Here is a 20,025-nt window from a genome sequence, read left to right on the forward strand (position 1 = left end):
AAGTCAAACCCTACATTTCTTCTCTTTTCAGGAATGATTTCTCATTTTTAAATCTAATCACAGATTAATGGTTTCTTGCTCTCTTTTGATTTCTTTGGTCTTTGTCCTATTTTGGTTTTGTAATGCTAGTGATGGGTCCAGAAAAATTAATTACAGTATGATCCCATATGAACATGTGAGGGCCTCCAAATTCTATTTCCAAATGAGGCACTTTGAGTGTCGGTGTATATTTTTTGTTTGGGACATTGTTTCTGCTGGTTTGCCTTTGTAATCGTCCAATTTAATTTCCTTATAATCAACTAGCTCTAATTGTTAAAATCTGCACATTTCTATTTTTCTTCCTCTATGGCAGTGGTGTGAATCTACGTCAAAATTTCCAGTGGAATTTTGAGTAAAAAATGTGACTACACAATGGAAAATTTTTCTATACCAAGCCAGAAGAAAATTTAAAAAAAACTTTTGTCAACCTGTCTAGCAGTTCAGCTAATAAATCAATTTGTTTAGATCTGCTAGTAATTAACCATTAATTATATTTGTTCTCAAAAGTCTACCCTTATCCCCATTTCTTCAATAGGCATATGAACTATTAGAATTGTCAACTGCAAGAACTGGTTAGCCTCCCTTACATTGTAATTTGATTCTCTTTCATGCAGCTTCACTGTGATTTTTTTTTTTTTAATTTGAACATTTGTAGGAAGTCAATCATTTTGATACACGGAAAGTTCTACACGATAAGTTAATGTCAAAAAGATATCTTTCCAAAAGTGTCATGTCAAAAATACATTTCATTAATTTTGTTGATAATTTTTAGTAGTTATTTCATGTTACTGTTCACTTGCACAGTTGCATTCTGACTAACTATGAATATTTTTTTTTCCTCCCATTTTCTGAATACTAATTTTTAGTTTAACTGTTTATATTGAATAGTGAATACATTATGCCCTTTTAAACAATCTGAATGGGGGCAGAGTACAATATGAGGCCTCTGCTGATTTAAAAGGTCGAATGATCTGCTCATGAGAGGCAGGTGGGGATGAGAACTCTATAACATGATAGAGGGAAGGGCCCCCTGGATTCACATGGCCATGGCAGATTGGAATGGGCTATGTAGAATTTTGATGTAAATTGCATGTTAGTTTACTTGATGATTTAGTTTTGTGGGAATAATTTAAAGCACAATTCATAAATATATTCTCTATTTTAGTAAAATGTTCGCATCAAATTATAATCAAATATTCAACTAGTAAATGGCACCCACACTGCGGGTGCACTTTTATTTCACCTAGACTGGGAAGGACAACAATCGTGGGGGAGAATTTGAAGGAGATTGGAAATTAGCTGTATTTTACCAAAAAAGGAAAACAAAAAAGAGAGCAAAAGAAAAAAAAAAAAAGAACGTAATCTATTTTTAATTAGGCATCAGAACCATGGGTAGTTTTAGAAAGAATTTGCATGCATATCTCATTATCAATGGGTCAAGGACATCTTCAGTTTTATGTGAACAATATTTTTAATTGGAACCAGATATCTTTCCACAGGGAAACATACCTAATTCCAACTCTCATGGCTGTTATACAGTGAGTATAAGACAGCTGATTCTAAAAAATAACTTAGCTTGGCATCATCTCTCTGAAACAAGGTTCACATCAAACATGCCTATGCTACATGTGAAATCGATCAACTTCATGAGAGCTATCTTTCTATGATTCTATCACAGCAATGTTTTTGATGACATTCCCATAGCAAGTAAATCCTTAAAAATTACCATGAATTACAATTGTGTAATCAATTCTCATGAATACTTCAGAGTCAATGTTGTTGATTCATTAGTTCAATTTTCTTGACGATTTAGTCATTTTCTTGGGCTTAAAAAACAAAGTATGAGGATTTGGTCATTTTTTCTTAGTGCTGCTCCAATTTTTTTTGTTACTTTTTTCCCACTAATTTTTTATATAATCTAGAGATTTGATGATTGGACGCACTCTTTGGAAATCTATTTTTGAGCATCAAGATAAGAGAAGAAAGTATGGATTTCGGAGAGATCACACATGGGATGACATGAAGCAAACCATACAGGAACATTTTTTAATTGCTAACCACCAGCAGTGTGTCCATCCATACCTCTTCACTTTGAAGCAAGAACTAAGAAGACACAACTACAAAAAATTACACTAGCAGAATTTATTATTTGGTCGTCCATTTAGATATAAAATGGAAAGAAGATGTGAAACAACATTGCATAGGAATGGCGTCAGTGGTTGCCATCTTATTAGAGTTGGAGATGCAGTTTAGAATGCCACTCAGATAGAGGACATGCAGCATAATCCTCTTCAAGCTACCTCGTTCGGTTTGAGAAGACTAGTAGAGTTGTGAGACAGAAGGCAGCAGCTGCATAAAGATATTTAAGCTCCTAATCCTTGGAAGACTCAATCAGAATAAAAGGCGAACAAAATGAATTTGAAGTTTGATCAACATCTGAATCCATAAAAGATATCATGGGTAAAGAGTACCAACTTGAAGGTCCATGACTTGTTTTCTTGTGTTCAAGTTTTGTTTGATTGTGGAAGCTGTTCATACAGTGTAACATCCTTCCTTTCAAGATTTTTCAATTTCTTTTCGGGCATTCATGGTTATCCAATAGGAAAGCTAAGCATGATGAATATGAGAATGCTTATACCTCCAACAAGAAGTACAAGTTCACACCTTCCATCATTTACCAAGTTGAAATGCACCCTCTTTTCTTATGAGGTGCAACAGTCCCCTTTGTCCTTTCCTCAACTAGACCTGAGTCCAATTTTTTCTGCTCAAAAGAGAATTAATTTGTGAAATGCAGAAGAAAGATGAGAAAGAGAAAGAGGAAGAACAAGAAAAAAAAATGAGAGGACAGAATAAACTCTAGAGACAGGGCTTTGTGGGTTAAGAAAACTATTCATATCATTCCAAATAACCATCCTAACTTCACAATACTACAACATGCCAATCTATAGGAAAACAACAACAAAAAAACCAAGCCTTAAGTCCCACTAGGTGGGGTCGGCTATATGAATCCTTTTCCGCCTATTTATACGATCATGGAATCTATAGGAAAGACAAAACTTAGAAAACTACAAACAACCCCTTGCTAATAAATTAAAACACGGATAAGACACAACAATCAATACTAAACTACCAGATAAAACATAGCCCTAAATAATTAATTAAACTAAACATTATTTGGCTTCTGACCTTAGAAATCCTTTTTGAATCAGCATCCAAAGAGAGTCAAATCGTTCCAAATGTCCAGCTTCCCCTCCTACATGATCCAGTCATTTTTCACAGGAAGTCTTAAACTATCAACCCCAGACTGCCAGCAACAATTGATAGTGGAGATACTTCAAGTCTCAAATAGATATTCTCAAATTTGATACGCAATTTAGCTCATGATTGTCTTTTCCATATTGTAAAGCCAAAACTAATGAAGCTTCTGCATTTAATTCAAAGGACACAAAAGATTTTTACATTGTCCAAACCAAATCTCCCCAACTTAATGGCCTCCCAATACTTTCTTTGCAGATAATGACAACCAAATTAATTGCTAAAACTAGCTAACCAGCCATACAAAATTCTAAGTTTTGTACAATAAAATATAAGCAAAAAACTAGGCTGATAACATTTTTTATCAATATTTCTGTTTTCAACAATTTGGTGAAGTCCTTATGAATCTCATAGTTGGCATTTGGGAACATTGCAAACCTTGGAATTTTTTTTCTACAAATTTTATCTGAAACATGTGACTTTGCTGACCCATACATTTAAAGCACAGTGAACTATTTTTCCAATTAAAACTAAAATTTTCATATCAAACTTCTGAACTCTTAAATCTTAACTAAGAATCCATCAGGAAAAACTTAAATTTACAAACCAAAACCGTGTAATACTGCAGTTTTTAGAGGTTGCTAACCCTAAAGCTTACTGAAAAACACCAAAACATTGAACAATTTTCACACCTTCCAATAATGACCACACATTGCTTAAAAATCCATTTCATAAATTAAGCTCAATGTCTTGAAACTAACCATAAATCACCATAAAATGCTATTCTGGGTCATGGCACTTCTTGGTTTTAGGCTAAGGGTTACTAAGAAGAATATCAAAACAGCAATAATAATTTAAAGCATACACTGCAGTCAAAATTTATAGCATGCATCCTCAAATATATATATATATATATATATATATATATATTAAATACTTTATAATGTATGATTCTGTACATCAATCAAATTTATCCTCAACTTCTAATTGGACTTAGGATTTTTATTACTTGTCACTGTAATCTATTTCCAAGAGACGGACGCATTAATGCTGAAAGCGATACTAAGGCCCCATTTGTCTTAAGAAAAACAGCATATCAGAAAATGTATTTTCCTGTGTCTGTCTTCCAGAAAATATCAATCAAGGAAAACAACTTCTAGACAAGCGGATAAGAGGGCTTTGTAGAGCGGATATCAACTCACACTTTAGCAAAGTCAAAGCTGTTTTCAGGACTCATCAATCATACTTTTCACATGCTCATCATTCCCAGTACATTATATACTAAACAGAAATTGACCGTTTAGAGTAGAATATTTTCTGCATATGTTTTTTTTTTTAACAAGATGATTTCCCACAAAACAGAGAGAGAGCCCAAAATTGCATGCCGTTACAATTGACTTAGGGATCGCTTAGAACCAGTTATGTAGAAGTGCTTTTTAGAAAAAGTGCTGAATTTAATAAGTATGATAATAAGTTCTGAATTAAAAAGGTGCTAAAAGTTATAAGTAGTGTTTAGTTATGTTTAAAATAAGTGGTATTTGGTTACTTTTATTATAGGAAGTATATGATTATTTTTAAACATATTTTAAATTAAAAATATTATCATTTTTAACGAAAATTTCATTAATAATTATTTCAATTATTTATAATAAAATTTAAATATTTCTATTAAAAAAATAATACAAGATTATTAATTTCAATTAATAATAATCTTGTTATTACTGTATATATATAACACACTGCTATCATATTAAATTATGATAAAAAACAATATTATTAATTAAATTTAAAATTTTAATTTATTTAATTAATAAATAGTTCTTGTTCAATCCATAACTGAACAATAATTACTAATATGCATTTTTAAATATATCTTAAATAAAAATATTAATATTTTTATATTTTAAATTTTAAATGATAATTATATTAATTTTGTAATTAAAATTTAAATATTTTATATTAACTAAACTAATATAATATTATTTATTAGTTAACAATAATTATGTTATTAATGTATATTTATAATATATAATTATGACATTAATTTATGTTGACAATAGTATTAATAACTAAATTAAAATTTTCATATAATTTTAATGTTAATTCAAATTTATAGATGATTCTTTTTATTCATTCCAGAATTTAATTATATTTTATTAATAGTTAACAGGTTATAAACTTATAATGTATAATAAAACAATATATTATTAATTTTTAATTAACAATTTAATTAATAATTATTTTAGCTATTATTTTTAATTAACATTTAAATATTTTTATTAATTACAAAAATAAAATATTTTTTTTTTTATTAATAATAATCTTGTTCTTAATATATATTTATAACATATGATTATCATATTAATTTAAGCTAAAATAATTTTATTAACTAAAGTAGTATTTTTAATTTTTAATATTAATTTAAATTAATAGATGGTTTTTCTTCTTTATTCCAAAATTGAATTATGTTTCACTGATAATTAATATATTATAATACATAATAAAATAATATATGATTATCTTCCAATGTATTTTTTAAATTATAAAATAGTCACTAAATTTTCTTATATTTAAAAAATTGACCCCGCCTATGAATAGTGCACTTATAAGTTGCCAAAAGCTATCTTGGATTGCGTCTCAAAATTCACTTAAATAGTTCTCCAAAAAGTGGTTATGGAAAAGCACTTATTGCAACAAATGCCGGTTGTGGTGCAAGTCAAACGCCACTTTTTTATAAAAGTGCTTACTTTAAGTGATAAGTGCTATAAGCACCTTTTTTTTAAGTGTTCCCAAACGGGGGGTTACTACATCATTAGGTAGAAACAATGAATATTAATTTTCTGTCATCCCACCAGTTGGTCCACTCGTGTGTGAGCCAGCCAAAAAATTTTCAGTTATTAAGGTGGAGTTCCTAAGAATGGGGTTGCCAACCTCATGGGAGTATTTTTGTTTGGTTCACATTGTTAGATTCCCAGTAATAAACATAGGATGCCTGTTTGGTTCAACATAGGAATCGAGCAATTTAATAAGATTACCATTATAACCTTGGCCAGTGTATGAGCAATACATAAGAATGATTATATTTTCAGTTAGAAAAACCTACTAAGAATATTTACCAAATTAAATCAATGTCCTAAAATTTTCAATCATCATAAACAAAAATGAAATCTAACCCATAATAATCAAATTAACCAGAAAACAAAGAGGCAATATAGTTTCAACATTTCTACCATTGTTTTGTATTAATATAACGCACTAATATTATTACTTTCATTTTTTATTGATTTTATTTTTATTGTCGCAATAATTTATTATTATAAATAATAATAAGGGAGCCACTATCGGCAGTCCAAAAAACATTTATCACTCCACATTTATTTTTTAATGTATTAAATGGTAATTTTATCCTTCGATTCCTTGATTTTTCACTTTGCAAGTGAAAAGAAAAGAAAAAGGGGGCAAATTTGCCACTTCATTAAGTGAGAAAAAATGGGTTCAATGGTATTTTTTGGAATGCTGATAGCATTTCCCTATAATAATGACATTTAATAATATTATATTATGGGGGCATTAAAGTATGGCCAGTCAAAAATTTTGATGGCAATTCAGTCCCAAAAGATAAGGTATGCATGGGAAGGATTCCAGGAGGCTTACCCATGGGGAAGCAGGGATGGATCCTCATGTTTTGTAGGAATCCCACATTCCCAGAAAATGTGAGATTACCATCATGTCAGATTCCAGGCCCAAAACAAAGGTGGGAATGGGATGTCACGGACATCACATTCCCTAGCTAAAAGATTCCGAGAACAGAATGTCCCCTACAGGTTTCCAGGAAATTGAAAATGCAAAGTAATTAAATGCAGTTGTCAAGATATTCACAATAATACCATTGTGACACAATAAGAGAAAACGATTGTGTACATCAAACATTCATTTTTTACCAGCAAAACAAAAGATTCACTAATAAAAGCCAGCAATACCAATTTTCCTTGATAAATAAGAATGCAGGCAACAGAAAAATATGTTGACAAGAGAAATAACCCTCACAAATCACAATGGAGTTCACACAATGAGTGGCATACTTCATCAAAGAAAATCACAGATGGCTGTCTTGATATAGCAACCATGAAAAGAGTCCGGACAAGTTTCTCACCCTCCCCCACCTATTTCAAAGTAATGTAAACGCAATTAAATTTCACTTACAAAGGGCAAATCATACATTTAAGGACGGGGAAAGTGAAAAAAAAAAAAAAGACATACCCACTTTGATGTTAAGGAAGATGCAGAAACATTAAAAAATGTTGCCTCTGACTCAGAAGCAACGGCTTTTGCAAGCATCGTCTTCCCATTACCAGGTGGACCAAATAGAAGTAAACCTGAGAAAAAATAATGCAAATTTTCTCAGGAAAACAGTGCTCATCAGTGTGCAACAATTGTTCATTTATAGTTAAAAATCCTGAGGTGTTATTACCTCTGGGTGGCCTTCGAAGGCCAGTGAACAAATCTTTCCTCTTAGTTGGCAGGATAACCATTTCCAATAATGTTTGTTTTGCCTTGTCGAGGCCAGCTGAGAAAAAATTTAAATGAGTTCATCTTAACAATGTAAGGAAATTGTTGCACTAAAGGGGAAGAAATTAATATTTTTTAAATAAAAAGAATAAAAGAAAACAAGTATAAAAAAAAAAAGTTCTCACCAATATCATCCCATTTAACAGAAGGACTTCTGTCAACGATCACAGTGTTTATCATTTCAACCAATTTTTCATCAAGACCAAGACCAGGCTCTTGAATAGGTTTTGAACTGACAACTTTATCCACCTGACTCCTCACTGCTGGAATATTTCCAGCGGAACCAGGAGACTTCTGTAAAGCATTTTTCCTACGATTAGAAACAGTAGGTGAAATTGCCAGAGTCTGTGCACCTATTGAGGTTTTCTGCAGGAAAACACTTATATAAATCATAGAAGGAACAGAATCATCAAATAACTAAAACATCATTGTTTAAGATTTTTCAAAAACAGAAACTCCCAGAAAACAAATATGCTTGCTCAAAACAGGGCATGCAGTCCAAAGTTACATAAATATAACAGAAAAACATTATGGATGTTCTAGGTAAGAAGTTTTTCTTTTGAGAAAAGAAATTTATCTGATGCAACTGCTGCTTGTAGCTCCATTTCAACTTATATCTTAAGAGATAAAGCTGTTATAATACACCTGTATGTCCCAGCTAACCATGGCTCCCCTCAATCAGGACCAACTTTTCAGTTGCTTTTTCTAACACCCATCCCCAACCCAAAAAATAAATTCAACTGCTTCTCCAAACATATGCTTACATTAGAGGCAAACCACATGGCATCTTCAAGTTCACAATAAATCAGCTCATATATTTAAATTCAACACTAACAAGCAACAGAAGCAGCTCTTACTGTGAACACACTACTGCAAGAGGAAAAGACTGAACTGATCAAACATTGATTAACAAGCATATGAGCTTGCAAATATTTAACTTAGTGATGCTGAAATTGAAAGAAGCTGGATCCAGCACCATGGTTAATTTGTTCAGGATAGCTAGCAGCATAGCTTCATTGATATTTGGTTTAAGGACAATGTACAGCAAGTCCATGAACAGCCAACCATCACACTGTAAAAATTGGATAGACTCAATCTATGGTCATTGGGACCTCCTAAAAGGATCTACTAAATTCTTCAAGTTGAGTAAGATGCTATATACCCAGAGCCTTTTGTTCGTCCTTAGCCTCTTAACAGAGGTTTAACTGTGAATGTTAAAAAATAGGTGAACTGTTTACGTTTATCTACAATTCTTATAAACCTTTGAATCCCTTTTAGTGGTCAGATATTCCCATTCCAGCTATTCGGTCTGAGAACAATTCAGTTCCCTCGCTTCCACCTCACTCCTCAGCTCTCCCTCTCTCCCACCCTTAACAGTCAACAAAGAACAAGCAGTCATCGTCAGTGATTGACCAAAAAGAACATGAAGAAATAATTATTGGTCAAACATTGCTAAGATCCAGTGGCAACTGGATTTAGATCTGACGCAGCTTGAGGCTGCAAAAGCTGCTTCAACAGTTGAACACAGTTCAAGCTGCAATACAAACAGGAGGAAAATAAAACCAAAGAATGTGGGGAAAATGAATAGAAAATAAAATAAGAATATACATCAAATTAAATTCGAGTCCTAAAAATTTCAACCATAATTTCAAAAAAAAAAAATCAACAGCTATTAATGATCCAATTAATCTAAATAACGGGGGGAAATATAGCCTCAAAATTTCAACCTTTATATTGCATTATTATAACATAATAACGACATTATTTTCATTTTTCCTTGTTCTATTTTTGTCTTTATAACAATTTACTATACTAATATAATAATAGCATGTAATAATACTATACTACAAGGGTATTAATGGAGGCAATTTAGTCCAAAAATGGGTTTCCCAAACTAACCCATGGTGGAGAATTCCCTCCTTTTGTAGGAATCCTTCATTCCCAAGGAATGTGACATTACCGTCACATCAAATTCTGAACTCAAAACAAACATGAGAATGATATGCAATAGACATCACATTCCCAAGAATATTGAAAGATTCCATTAACTAAAAGCACCCTTTAGGTTTTCAAAAAACAAGAGAGAACTCATGGTTGAAATTTTATCACTAAATGCCGGGGAAAATTAAAAACACATCCTTCAAGTATCCATAAATTTAAATTAACATTAAATAAATTAAAATTTTTAATTTAGTTATTAATACTATTTTTAACATAAATTAATGTGATAATCATATGTTATAAGTATACATTAATAACAAGATTATTGTTTATTAATAAATAATGATATTATATTATTTTAGCTAATAGAAAATACTTAAAATTTTTAAAAAATTAATAAAAATTATCATTTAAATTTTTAATTATAAAAATACTAATATTTTAATTTAAAATATACTTAAAAATAACTATATATATTGCAATTCTAGATTGAACAAGAACTATTTTATTTAAATTGACATTAAATATACATTAATGCAAGATTATTGTCAATTAAAAATAATAACCTTATATTATTTTTTTAGCAGAAAATATTTAAAATTTAATTATAAATAATTAAAATAATTATTAATAAAATTGTCAATAAAAAATTTTAATATTTGTAATTTAAAATACGTTTAAGAATAATCACATAGTACCCTATAATAAAAGTAAGTATTCAAATATTACTTATTTTAAACACAACCAAATACTACTTAGAACTTTCAGCACTTTTCCAGTTCAGCACTAACCATCAGCACTTACTAAATTCAGCATTTCTTCTGAAAAACACTTCTATATAAGTGGTTCCAAACATTCCCTAATGTGTTTAGTGAGAGTAAATCTTGGTTTAAGGCCACGAGGGGGATTGGACAATGGGATTCACTTTCCCTATTTTTTGTTTGTTTTAGTGGTGGATATTTTGAGTAGGCTTGTTGATAGGGTGGTGGATAGAGGTTTAGCGAAAGGTTTGGAAGTGGAGAGGGAGGAGATTGCATTTTCACACCTTTAGTTTGCTATGATACTTTCTTTTTCTTGGAGAATAACAAGCCTTCTTTTTTGAATATTTTGGGGCTTCTCTTTAGTTTTGAAAGGATTTCAGGGCTTAAGGTTGATATAGGGAAGCTTGGTATTGCGGCAATTACTATGCCCACAGAGTGTGTTAGAGAATTATCTTTGGAGGTAGGGTGTATCAAGTTGGAGTGCCCGTTGTCCTATTTAGGGATTCCTTTGGGGAGTAATCTCAGGTTAGTTAGCTTTTGGGACTTGGTGGTTGGGAGAGTATCCAAGCGTCTAGATGGGTGGAGGGGAGCACTTTTTTCCTTGGGAGGCAGGATAACCCTAATCGAGGCTGGTCTTTCTAGTATCTAGTTGTATTTTTTTTCTATTTTTAAAATTCTAGTGGGTGTTGCTAGTAAGATCGAGAGATTTATGAGAGATTTTCTTTGGTTAGGGGTAGCAGTTTTTAGGGATCATTTAGTGAGTTAGCAGGTAATTTGTAGGCCGAAATAGGAGGGCAGTTTGGGTCTTGGAAATTTGGTGTCTAAAACACGGCTCTCCTGGCCAAATGGCTTTGGCGGTTCCCTTTAAAGGATTCTTCTTTGTGTTATAAAGTTATTAAAAGCACATTTGGACTTGACAGGAATGGGTGGGATACCAATTTGGGTTCTAGATGTTCTTAGGAAAGTCCGTGGAAAGCTATTTCTCAGATTTACCCTCTTTTTATTCCCCATACTAAATTTATGTTGTGTAAGGGGTAACATTAATTTTTGGAAAGACCTTTGGTTGGGGAATATTGTATTGCCCACCTCTTTTTCTCACCTATCTTGATTGAGCTTAGGAAAAAATGACCCATTTCCTCTTTTCCTTGTTGATTTGGATGGTCCTTTACCTTCTTGGAATTTTCATTTTAGGAGATTCTTTAAAGGTAGGGAAACAATTGAGAGGATCAGTTTTTTAGCAAGGTACGAAATGTATCGTCAAACATTCAACATGATTCCACAAGATCTAGTTTCGTTCAAGATTGAATACCCAGCTCCTTGTTGTTTGAAGAAACCCTTCACTTCAATTGGTATTTTTTTCTAGAAAAGTAAACATGAGATAACAAATCCAGTCTTTCACTAAGATTTCAAATAGCTGTCTCGAATTCAAGTTGATTATGTTTCGCCTCTTCCTCAGAGAAAGGCGATCAAACAATTCTCAATCATGGTCCTTGCGGATCGGATCCTAAAAGGAGTGGGACCCCAAGGTGCCTTCCTTTATTCCAATAAGATAGGCAAATGATCAGACATGGATCTAGATAGCACAACTTGGGAGAGATTTGGGCACACCTCTTTCCTACTCATTTGTAACAAGAATCTGTCAATTCTACTAGCAACCTCCCTAGCTCCCCCCCCCCCCCCCAACTGACCTTGTAAAATTAGCATTGCCCAACAAAAGATCCCTTTAAACCACACTCCCTAACAACCAAATCAAACTTCTGCACAGTGCCAGCAACCCTTCCACCTCCCTTCTTCTCCCGCAGGAACTTCATCGCATTAAAATCATCACCTATAATCTACCTATGTGAACAAAGTCGAAGACAAAATAAAGCCCATCCCCAAAAGAACCCCCAAGAGCTGATCTAGAAGGTCATGGTGTCATACACAGAGGAAACCCACAATTGACCCTTGTCTCTAGCTTCTAGCAGGACAAAAGGAGCAAAAATACCACTAGACTATCCACTCTAGTGATAGAAAAAGTATCCCACAACACGATTCCCACCCCCCCCCCCTCTTCCGGTGCAAACCCCTAGGAGGATACATAAATCCAATCCTTACAATGTCCTTCACAAATCCCTCTAAAAACCTCCCCGTCGATTAAGTCAAGCTTAGTCTCCTGGATTAACACAATATTGGGAGAATTCCTAAGTAAAACCTCCATAACCGAACTTCTCTTCTAACATCCCCTAGGCCCCTAATGTTCCAACTTATAATCTTCATAACCTAACACATTTGCCCCCTTTCCTAGTACCTTAACACTCCCATAATTGATGGAAGAAACAAAATTCTTTAACTCTTTTTGCACTTTTTTATCCGCTCATAGGTTTTAGGATTCATCCCCAACTTAACCTCAGTTCCACTGAGATTCACTAATTTCAAACCCAAGTCATTCAAAAGTTCATTTGGGTCTTTATAGTCCCTATCACTATTCCCTAGACAAAATCAAAGGCACTACCCCCAGAAAAACCCTATTTCTGGCATAAAGCACCAAAAGGAGAAAAGTATTGAACAGGAAGATGAAGAATACCTTTTCCAGCTTTCTAAGAATTCAGATCATCCAAAGGAAATTGCCGTCGCTTCATCATTACCTTTCCCAATATCAAAAGGAATAGCAACGACGCCCATCTTATTAGGAATAGGCTCAAGAACAAAGGGCAAAGATCCCCTCGTTAAATAAAGTTGTATTTTGATCTGAGTTGTAATTAGCATAAGCTTCTAAACCCTGCCCAGTGTCAAAATACATTAGAGAGCTCTCTTCTCCTATATGTTGAATTCCATGTAAGGGAATCTCACTATGTAATATTTATCCCTCCCCTTCATATAAGCAAAAATCTCTTCAAGATTCTGCCTATTGCCTTCTTCTTCCATATCTAACTCATCTATTAGTTGGTTAACTAGTAGACCTTGTCAGAATTGCAAAAGCTGCTTCGGCTGTCTTCTAAATCTGAGTTCACCTCATCTTCACTAATCTTTTCCTGTCAAGTCTCTTCAATTTCTGCTAAATACTGGGAGCCAATTTTTGAATCAGAACAATCATTTTTTTTGTTGTGTCAATTTTTCATATCCTTCTTCCAGTGTTATCTGTGGCTCTCCAAAACTAGTTGAAGGATTGCCCCTATCCATCTTCACAAGATCTTCCTCCCCCTCAGAGAACACTGGCATCTCCACTTCCCTATTCTCCTTAACTAGTACCTTTATCTAGCTCTTTATTTCCATCCCACCTAAAATGGCTAAATGCATCTCATCCAATCCCCCACACACTTGAGTCAAATCCCCCATTGGTGTTGAGTGTCTAGTTGAAATGGACTTCTCCTTTTCTACCCAAGATCAACTCACTAATCCAGCCCATTTAAAATCTCTCGGGCCTATAGGAAAAGTAGACTTCAAAACAAGGTCTCCAGGCCCAATTCAAGCAACACACAACTTCTCGTCCACTTCCACCATCTTGGGCCCAAGCTTCATTCCCATAGTGGACATGTTTTTTTTAAGTTTGAATGAGGATTAGTCCTAATTAATGCCCGAGGATCACTCTCCCACAGTTCTATTCTTTCCATATTCATGGATTTGCCTATCTAAATATTCCGACTACACCCTTCGGAGTATCCCCACATACAATCAAGTGCAACTCCTTTCTTCACCATCTCTGCATAACTAGGCTCATTAGGGAGCCCATTATACATAAGACTATTTCCTTCTCATTGCTCTATGTCTACAGAATCACACTTCTTGCACGACCAACCCAAGGTGTTTTAATTTCTCTGTTATCTATTACCTTCATCCCCTTTCAACAAGTTACAAAAGATCCACCAGCCTGATGCTTCCTCACCCTCTAAAATTCTCAAAGAAAATCTGCCCCCATAATATAACAATTTCTCGACAACAATCATCTGTCTGAAATAATTTTTCACAAATCTAATAACCTCATTAAAAATTCTTTTTCTTTACCCAAGGAAATTCAACATTTTGCATCCAAAATTCCGATAATTTTTCCTGGGTCCATTGAATATCATCATCTAGCATAACACAATGACAACTTATTCTAGGCCTGCTCCAAAATTCTGAGAACTCATGTTGAAGGGAGCCATTCAAATGAGAACACCTTTCTATCTTGACTTAAGAAGACATGGTGATATCCTGAAATGTAGAAGAGAGATAGGAAAAAGGTTTCAGAGAGTAGGATAATGGTTTTCTAGGTGAGGCGAAAGATGTTGATGGTGTTCAGAGGTTGCTAGATAGAAAAGGGTTAATAGGAAAGGTTATGAATGTGACTGATGATGGGAGCAATTAGGTTTTCGTTTAGGTGAAGGAGACAAGATGCTTTTGGATCGCAAACCTGCTTCTTTCTATCAGGTTTTGCTGATCGAGGAAGATCCCAGATTGTACAACTGAGTTCTACTAGTAAGAAGAGGTTTATAGATAAAAGGCGACTTATTTAGGACATTGTGAGCTTGCTTCTGGCATTAGCATTGATATTCTGCTGGTCAGAGATTGCTTGTTCCAACATTTTTTACGACACTTCAGTCATGAATAAGCAATCTAGGTTGAAAACAATCTTGATGGAGGTAAGGGGGTGCGGCGATGTATCGCAAGGAAGATATTTGAAGAGATAGGGCTCTCGAAGGAAGGGGCGAAGACATATCACCATGCTTTCAATCTAGGAGAGTGGAGGGAGCCAGCATCATGAAACCGTCCAGTCGTTTCCCAATGGCGTAAATTAATTGTCTACTCACTCTAACAACTTTTGCCCAAGCAATATATGTTCAAATGGCATACAGTGCACTACATTAGGGCAATTCAGTTAACATGTCGACCAAGTCAAGGCTAAGTTTTATTGAAATTTAGGGCCCAACATGCTGAAATATAGACCTGTGATTTTCCCATGTATAGATATTTCAAGATATAAATGAAATACATAAAAGAACATAGTTATAAGATAATTGTACCACCAACTATGGAAACAATTCTAGTATGTCTTATGTTACCAATATTACAGGGAGGATACATATATTTCCTAGAGTATGTTTGAACAAATACATACTCAGTTCCACCTACACTAACATGAGCACTATTTCATGTATAGACCTGATGATAAAATGATGATGATTCCATAAAATAACACCAATTACCCCTAAGCACCTTACCAAACATACAAAAAATATAAAATTTTGACTTAGAAAAAGAAAATAAAGATCCACTTAGACCAATCCATACCTTACTTGTAGATGCTCCAACTGGAAAGGAAATAGGGAGAGGAAGCAAAACCAAAAAAAAAAGGGAAATATAATCACTTCTTAGGATCCATACCATTTTATGGAGAAGTAAGACATAAGTATAAGAAATGAACCTGCTCGCTGACTTAGTGTTTGTAATCTCTCTAAAACATGATCTTGCCATTTTGATATCTTTTGACTGTAAGATTTCACCTTCTCTCTTTCACTGTCATACAACACCAGGATGAGATGGGAATAGTGAAAAAAAATTAACCTTTGAACTCCAAACTTATGGAGCAACAAGACCAATTTTGCCAAGGAGTTTTTTCCAAGGATCTTATGACAATAACATAATAATGGTTCATCATCCTCAATTTTCTACTTAACAAAACTCTTTCATCTAAGATGCTAACTATTAAAGTCATTAACAATGGTGAGTTATAAATGTTAATAATATGATGCAGATTTAACCCATAGAAGTCTAGTTGCACAAGGAAAAACAAAGGTAAAAGTGATATAGTTAGAGAAGTAAAAACGAAAAACAAACATGCAGAGATTAACAACTCCAAATCAATAGATTACCTTTCTAAAATATTGAATTATAACTCCAGATCAATAGATTCAGTGTCTTGAAAAGAAAATGCACCACTTTTGTAAAGTTTTCAAATAGTTTGTGATTTACTGTGGTATTAGCATTTACTAGAAATTGTGTCCAAGAGATGTATCTATGGTTCAAGTAGAAACCAGGAAACATCACTTCTCCCAATCCTAGGGGTCAACTATTATCGCAGCACAAGAAAAACCATAATATATATATTCAAATAAAATGTCAAACCTCACATCTTTGGCTTCAAAAAATGAATATTTATAAGTTAAGCTACCTAACATGATCAGATTTTAGACAGCCATCAGATTTTGAGTGATTGTGGAACTGTTTGGCTTCAATGGTTAACCACCAGTTGGAAATCACCAATAGCTAAACACTCTTTGGCTAGCATTTTCTCCCTTCTAAAAACCTTTTGCTTCTTTCAATAGCTTCCTACGCCAGTGTGACTTCGTTTTTTTTTTTTTTTTTTCCCAGAGCAAGAAAATGATTTCTGAATATAATTATTAATCACGTGCCACACTAGTTCACTAACACACAAACCAGCGTTTCGAAAATTTGAAATTCACGTCACACTACCACTTAACATTAACAACTCATTCTTCTTTCATTCGTACGACAGAAATTTACTCAGTTCATCAGAAACAAAACAATCTACGCAAACATAAGTAAACAAACACTAATTCGTCAATACCTAGAGCTGACGAAGGAGGGGGCCGAGATAGAACTAGCTTCCATCAAGATACGCTGAGCGGTCTTGTAATGAAGGATGGCATCATCCACCAAGCCCCATTCCTCGGCCCTAATCGCCTTGTCGATCTCTATCTTAGCTAAATCAAAGTAGCCTCTGAGCTTGTACGCAATTCGTTCGTTCGAAATTGAAGTTCCAGCTACGACACCATCCATCTTTCGATCATCAGAGAAGCTAGGGTTCAAGGAAGACTCGTATGAGGAATCGGCACTGGAATTGGAAAAAATAGCCCCTAAAGAGTCTATGACTCCTTTGAGGAAGCTCATCTCCGAAACCTGGTCGAAAGACGAGTCAAAGGAAACGAAGATAGAAACATAGACAGGGTTCTCATTTTCGTGTCGTTGCCACCTTGAGACTTGCAAGACACATATTCATATATTTGCTATTCCGTATGTTTATACTAATAAAACATGACATCCTATCTTCAACCCTTTAAATTTTAATTATCCATATTACCCTATAAAAGTATACCCTATCATTCTCATTTGAAACACACATTTGATACTTCCATATAAGTAGACATATAATAAGGATAAGAGAAGTTAAAAGATAAAGTGAAGAGAAATGATATTTTGTATAAGACTGGTTCCAAATAATCTTGTAATTTCACCCGTGATAATGAAGTTTTGATCTCATTCGCCCGTGGAGTAGGCATATCTAAACCATGTAATGTGACACCCCGATTTTCATACCATATATTTTTCCACATATTAACCTACATAACATATCGGTCACGTCACCGTCCTGATACCATTTAAACATGACCCGACCCGGAGTGGTTATCGAATAAAACGATCATACCAATATTCCTATCAGCGGAAGTCACAAAAAATAAATATATACATCATAGTGAATACACATACCAGAGTGTCAAGCTTCCAGAAGTTTATACATCAACATACATCCCAAAATAACAAAACTCTAGGGGAATCATCCATCCCTAGTTTACACACTCACCCTGTATGTCAGGGTACCAGCGCCACTCTATCTAGGAGCTCTATCACTAGCTCGATCTCGGTTTCCTGAAATATATAAATGATTGGGTGAGACACATCTCAGTAAGACAAAATAAATTATTTACAGTATGTGACAATATGAGATTCATTGTTCCATAACATATGACATATCAGTGATAATATCTTCTGAGAAAATATATCATTTCCATAATCATAATCATATAGAAATACAACACGAGCTTTCATAAACTTTTACTTCCATTTCCAAAATCATTCATTTATAATCCAAGTTTACCCACGAAGTTCCTGATAATAGGGAAACTTACCCGCCCATACAAGCAGTTTCCCTCTGCCTTGAAATCATTTGTAGACTAGCCCGATTAACCCGGGTTCAACTACAACTCATACTTATCAGAGCACTCACCTTACTCAGTAAGCTCTCAGGCGGTGTCTCTTACTTCACTTTAATTATTTATTTACTCACGCAATTTCATTTCTCATTTTCATTTCATTTCCATTTCCATTTCTTTTCCAATTTCCATTTCCATTTTCATATCTAGCACATGAGTATCCTCAGTAACCTATACACCCATGTCTGTAACCCATGACTGCCCTGAGAATCTTTCTCCATGCCCTGCTTCCCCCTATGGTCTGGGTTGTGTGGTCCAAATGCTAGATCTAACCGCGATTGGCCGACCCAGTTAGATTAAATAATACCATATATCTATCTGTAGTAACGAATGGTTTGCCCTATACCCTGGTCCGGAATCTAAGGGGCAATATACAACACTTCTCTAGTCCATTCGTACTGCCTCACCACACGCTCCACGAGTCCGTATGGCAGCACTTTTCATCCGCTAGCAACGATACTGTGCTCGATATCATAACCCATCGTTGGGGTTTACATATCCATTCCATCAGGGTTTTCTTTTCCACTATTTCGCTTTTCTCATATCAGTATTTCCAAATTCAATATTCATTGCAGTTTTTAGTTGTAATGTTCACATTTCAATATTTCCAGCAAATTCACATTTGTCTTTCGATAAATTCTCAGCATTTCAATACCAGTTTCCTTTCATAACAATATGCATATATATATATATGAAAATATATTACATATCACATGTTTCATCATTCCCAATATGTACATATCAATATTTTTATATTTACCTCACTTCATAAAATCCTTTCCATATTTCACATAATTCCACATTTCTCTATATACACAAATATCAATATTTCATACTTTCACTATTTTCATAAAAATCAATTCCATAAATCCTTTTATCCCATTTCATTATTATCCAGAAATCGTAATTAACATTTCATCATTTTCATATGATCATATGCCACACAAATTTCATTTATTAATCATATCATAATAATTTCAAGGAAAATACAATAATTCATTTCACATATAATTCCCCCAGTATTTCACAAAAATACCTGCTATAATTTATTTCCCTTACCTGACTTATTGAGATGCTCGCAATTCAATCCAAACCTACACCCACGGTGTTCCTAGCTCAACACCTTGAAATTTACATTTTCCCAAACAAAACTTCAGTATTATTCCATCTACTACATTTTCCTCACTCCATAAATATCAAATACCTTATAAAACTTAAAATAACCAACTTACCCAAATTTTGGGATGATGTCCAAGTTGGCCTAACTAATGAACTATTTTAGTAGACTTAAAGAGAATCTTCCTAGGAGTAGCGTAGCAGCTTTCGATCGTTAATCCAGCGAGAATTGAAGCCGAAAATGAAGAGATAAGGTGGAAGGAACGAATTTTAGAGAGAAAGAGGGTTTGCATGCGAAGTTCCTCGCTGAAAAATGTGTTTTAACCTATTTATAGAGTGTTGTCCACGTGGCCTTGTCGACGAGCCACAACCCC

General features: G+C 33.9%; 1 protein-coding gene across 2 annotated transcripts in view; it reads right to left on the minus strand.

Moving 5' to 3' along the window:
• The window catches only part of LOC131166275 (uncharacterized), a 40,840-nt gene extending 23,308 nt beyond the window's left edge, over positions 1–17,532 (minus strand). The window contains exons 1-7 of one of the 2 annotated variants that reach the window (XM_058124677.1): positions 17,113–17,532; positions 15,949–16,040; positions 15,816–15,835; positions 7,989–8,157; positions 7,766–7,861; positions 7,555–7,670; positions 7,377–7,457 (exon numbers count right to left, since the gene is read on the minus strand). In XM_058124677.1, coding sequence (XP_057980660.1) covers positions 7,377–7,457; positions 7,555–7,670; positions 7,766–7,861; positions 7,989–8,157; positions 15,816–15,835; positions 15,949–16,040; positions 17,113–17,435 — 897 coding nt within the window. In that variant the 5' untranslated portion in view covers positions 17,436–17,532. Of the gene's footprint in view, positions 1–7,376; positions 7,458–7,554; positions 7,671–7,765; positions 7,862–7,988; positions 8,230–15,815; positions 15,836–15,948; positions 16,041–17,112 lie in introns of both variants that reach the window. The other variant, XM_058124675.1, reaches the window with a different exon arrangement.
• Positions 17,533–20,025: the final 2,493 nt, after the last annotated feature.

The sequence above is a fragment of the Malania oleifera genome, chromosome 10 (assembly GCF_029873635.1).
Source record: "Malania oleifera isolate guangnan ecotype guangnan chromosome 10, ASM2987363v1, whole genome shotgun sequence".
Classification (NCBI taxonomy): domain Eukaryota; kingdom Viridiplantae; phylum Streptophyta; class Magnoliopsida; order Santalales; family Ximeniaceae; genus Malania; species Malania oleifera.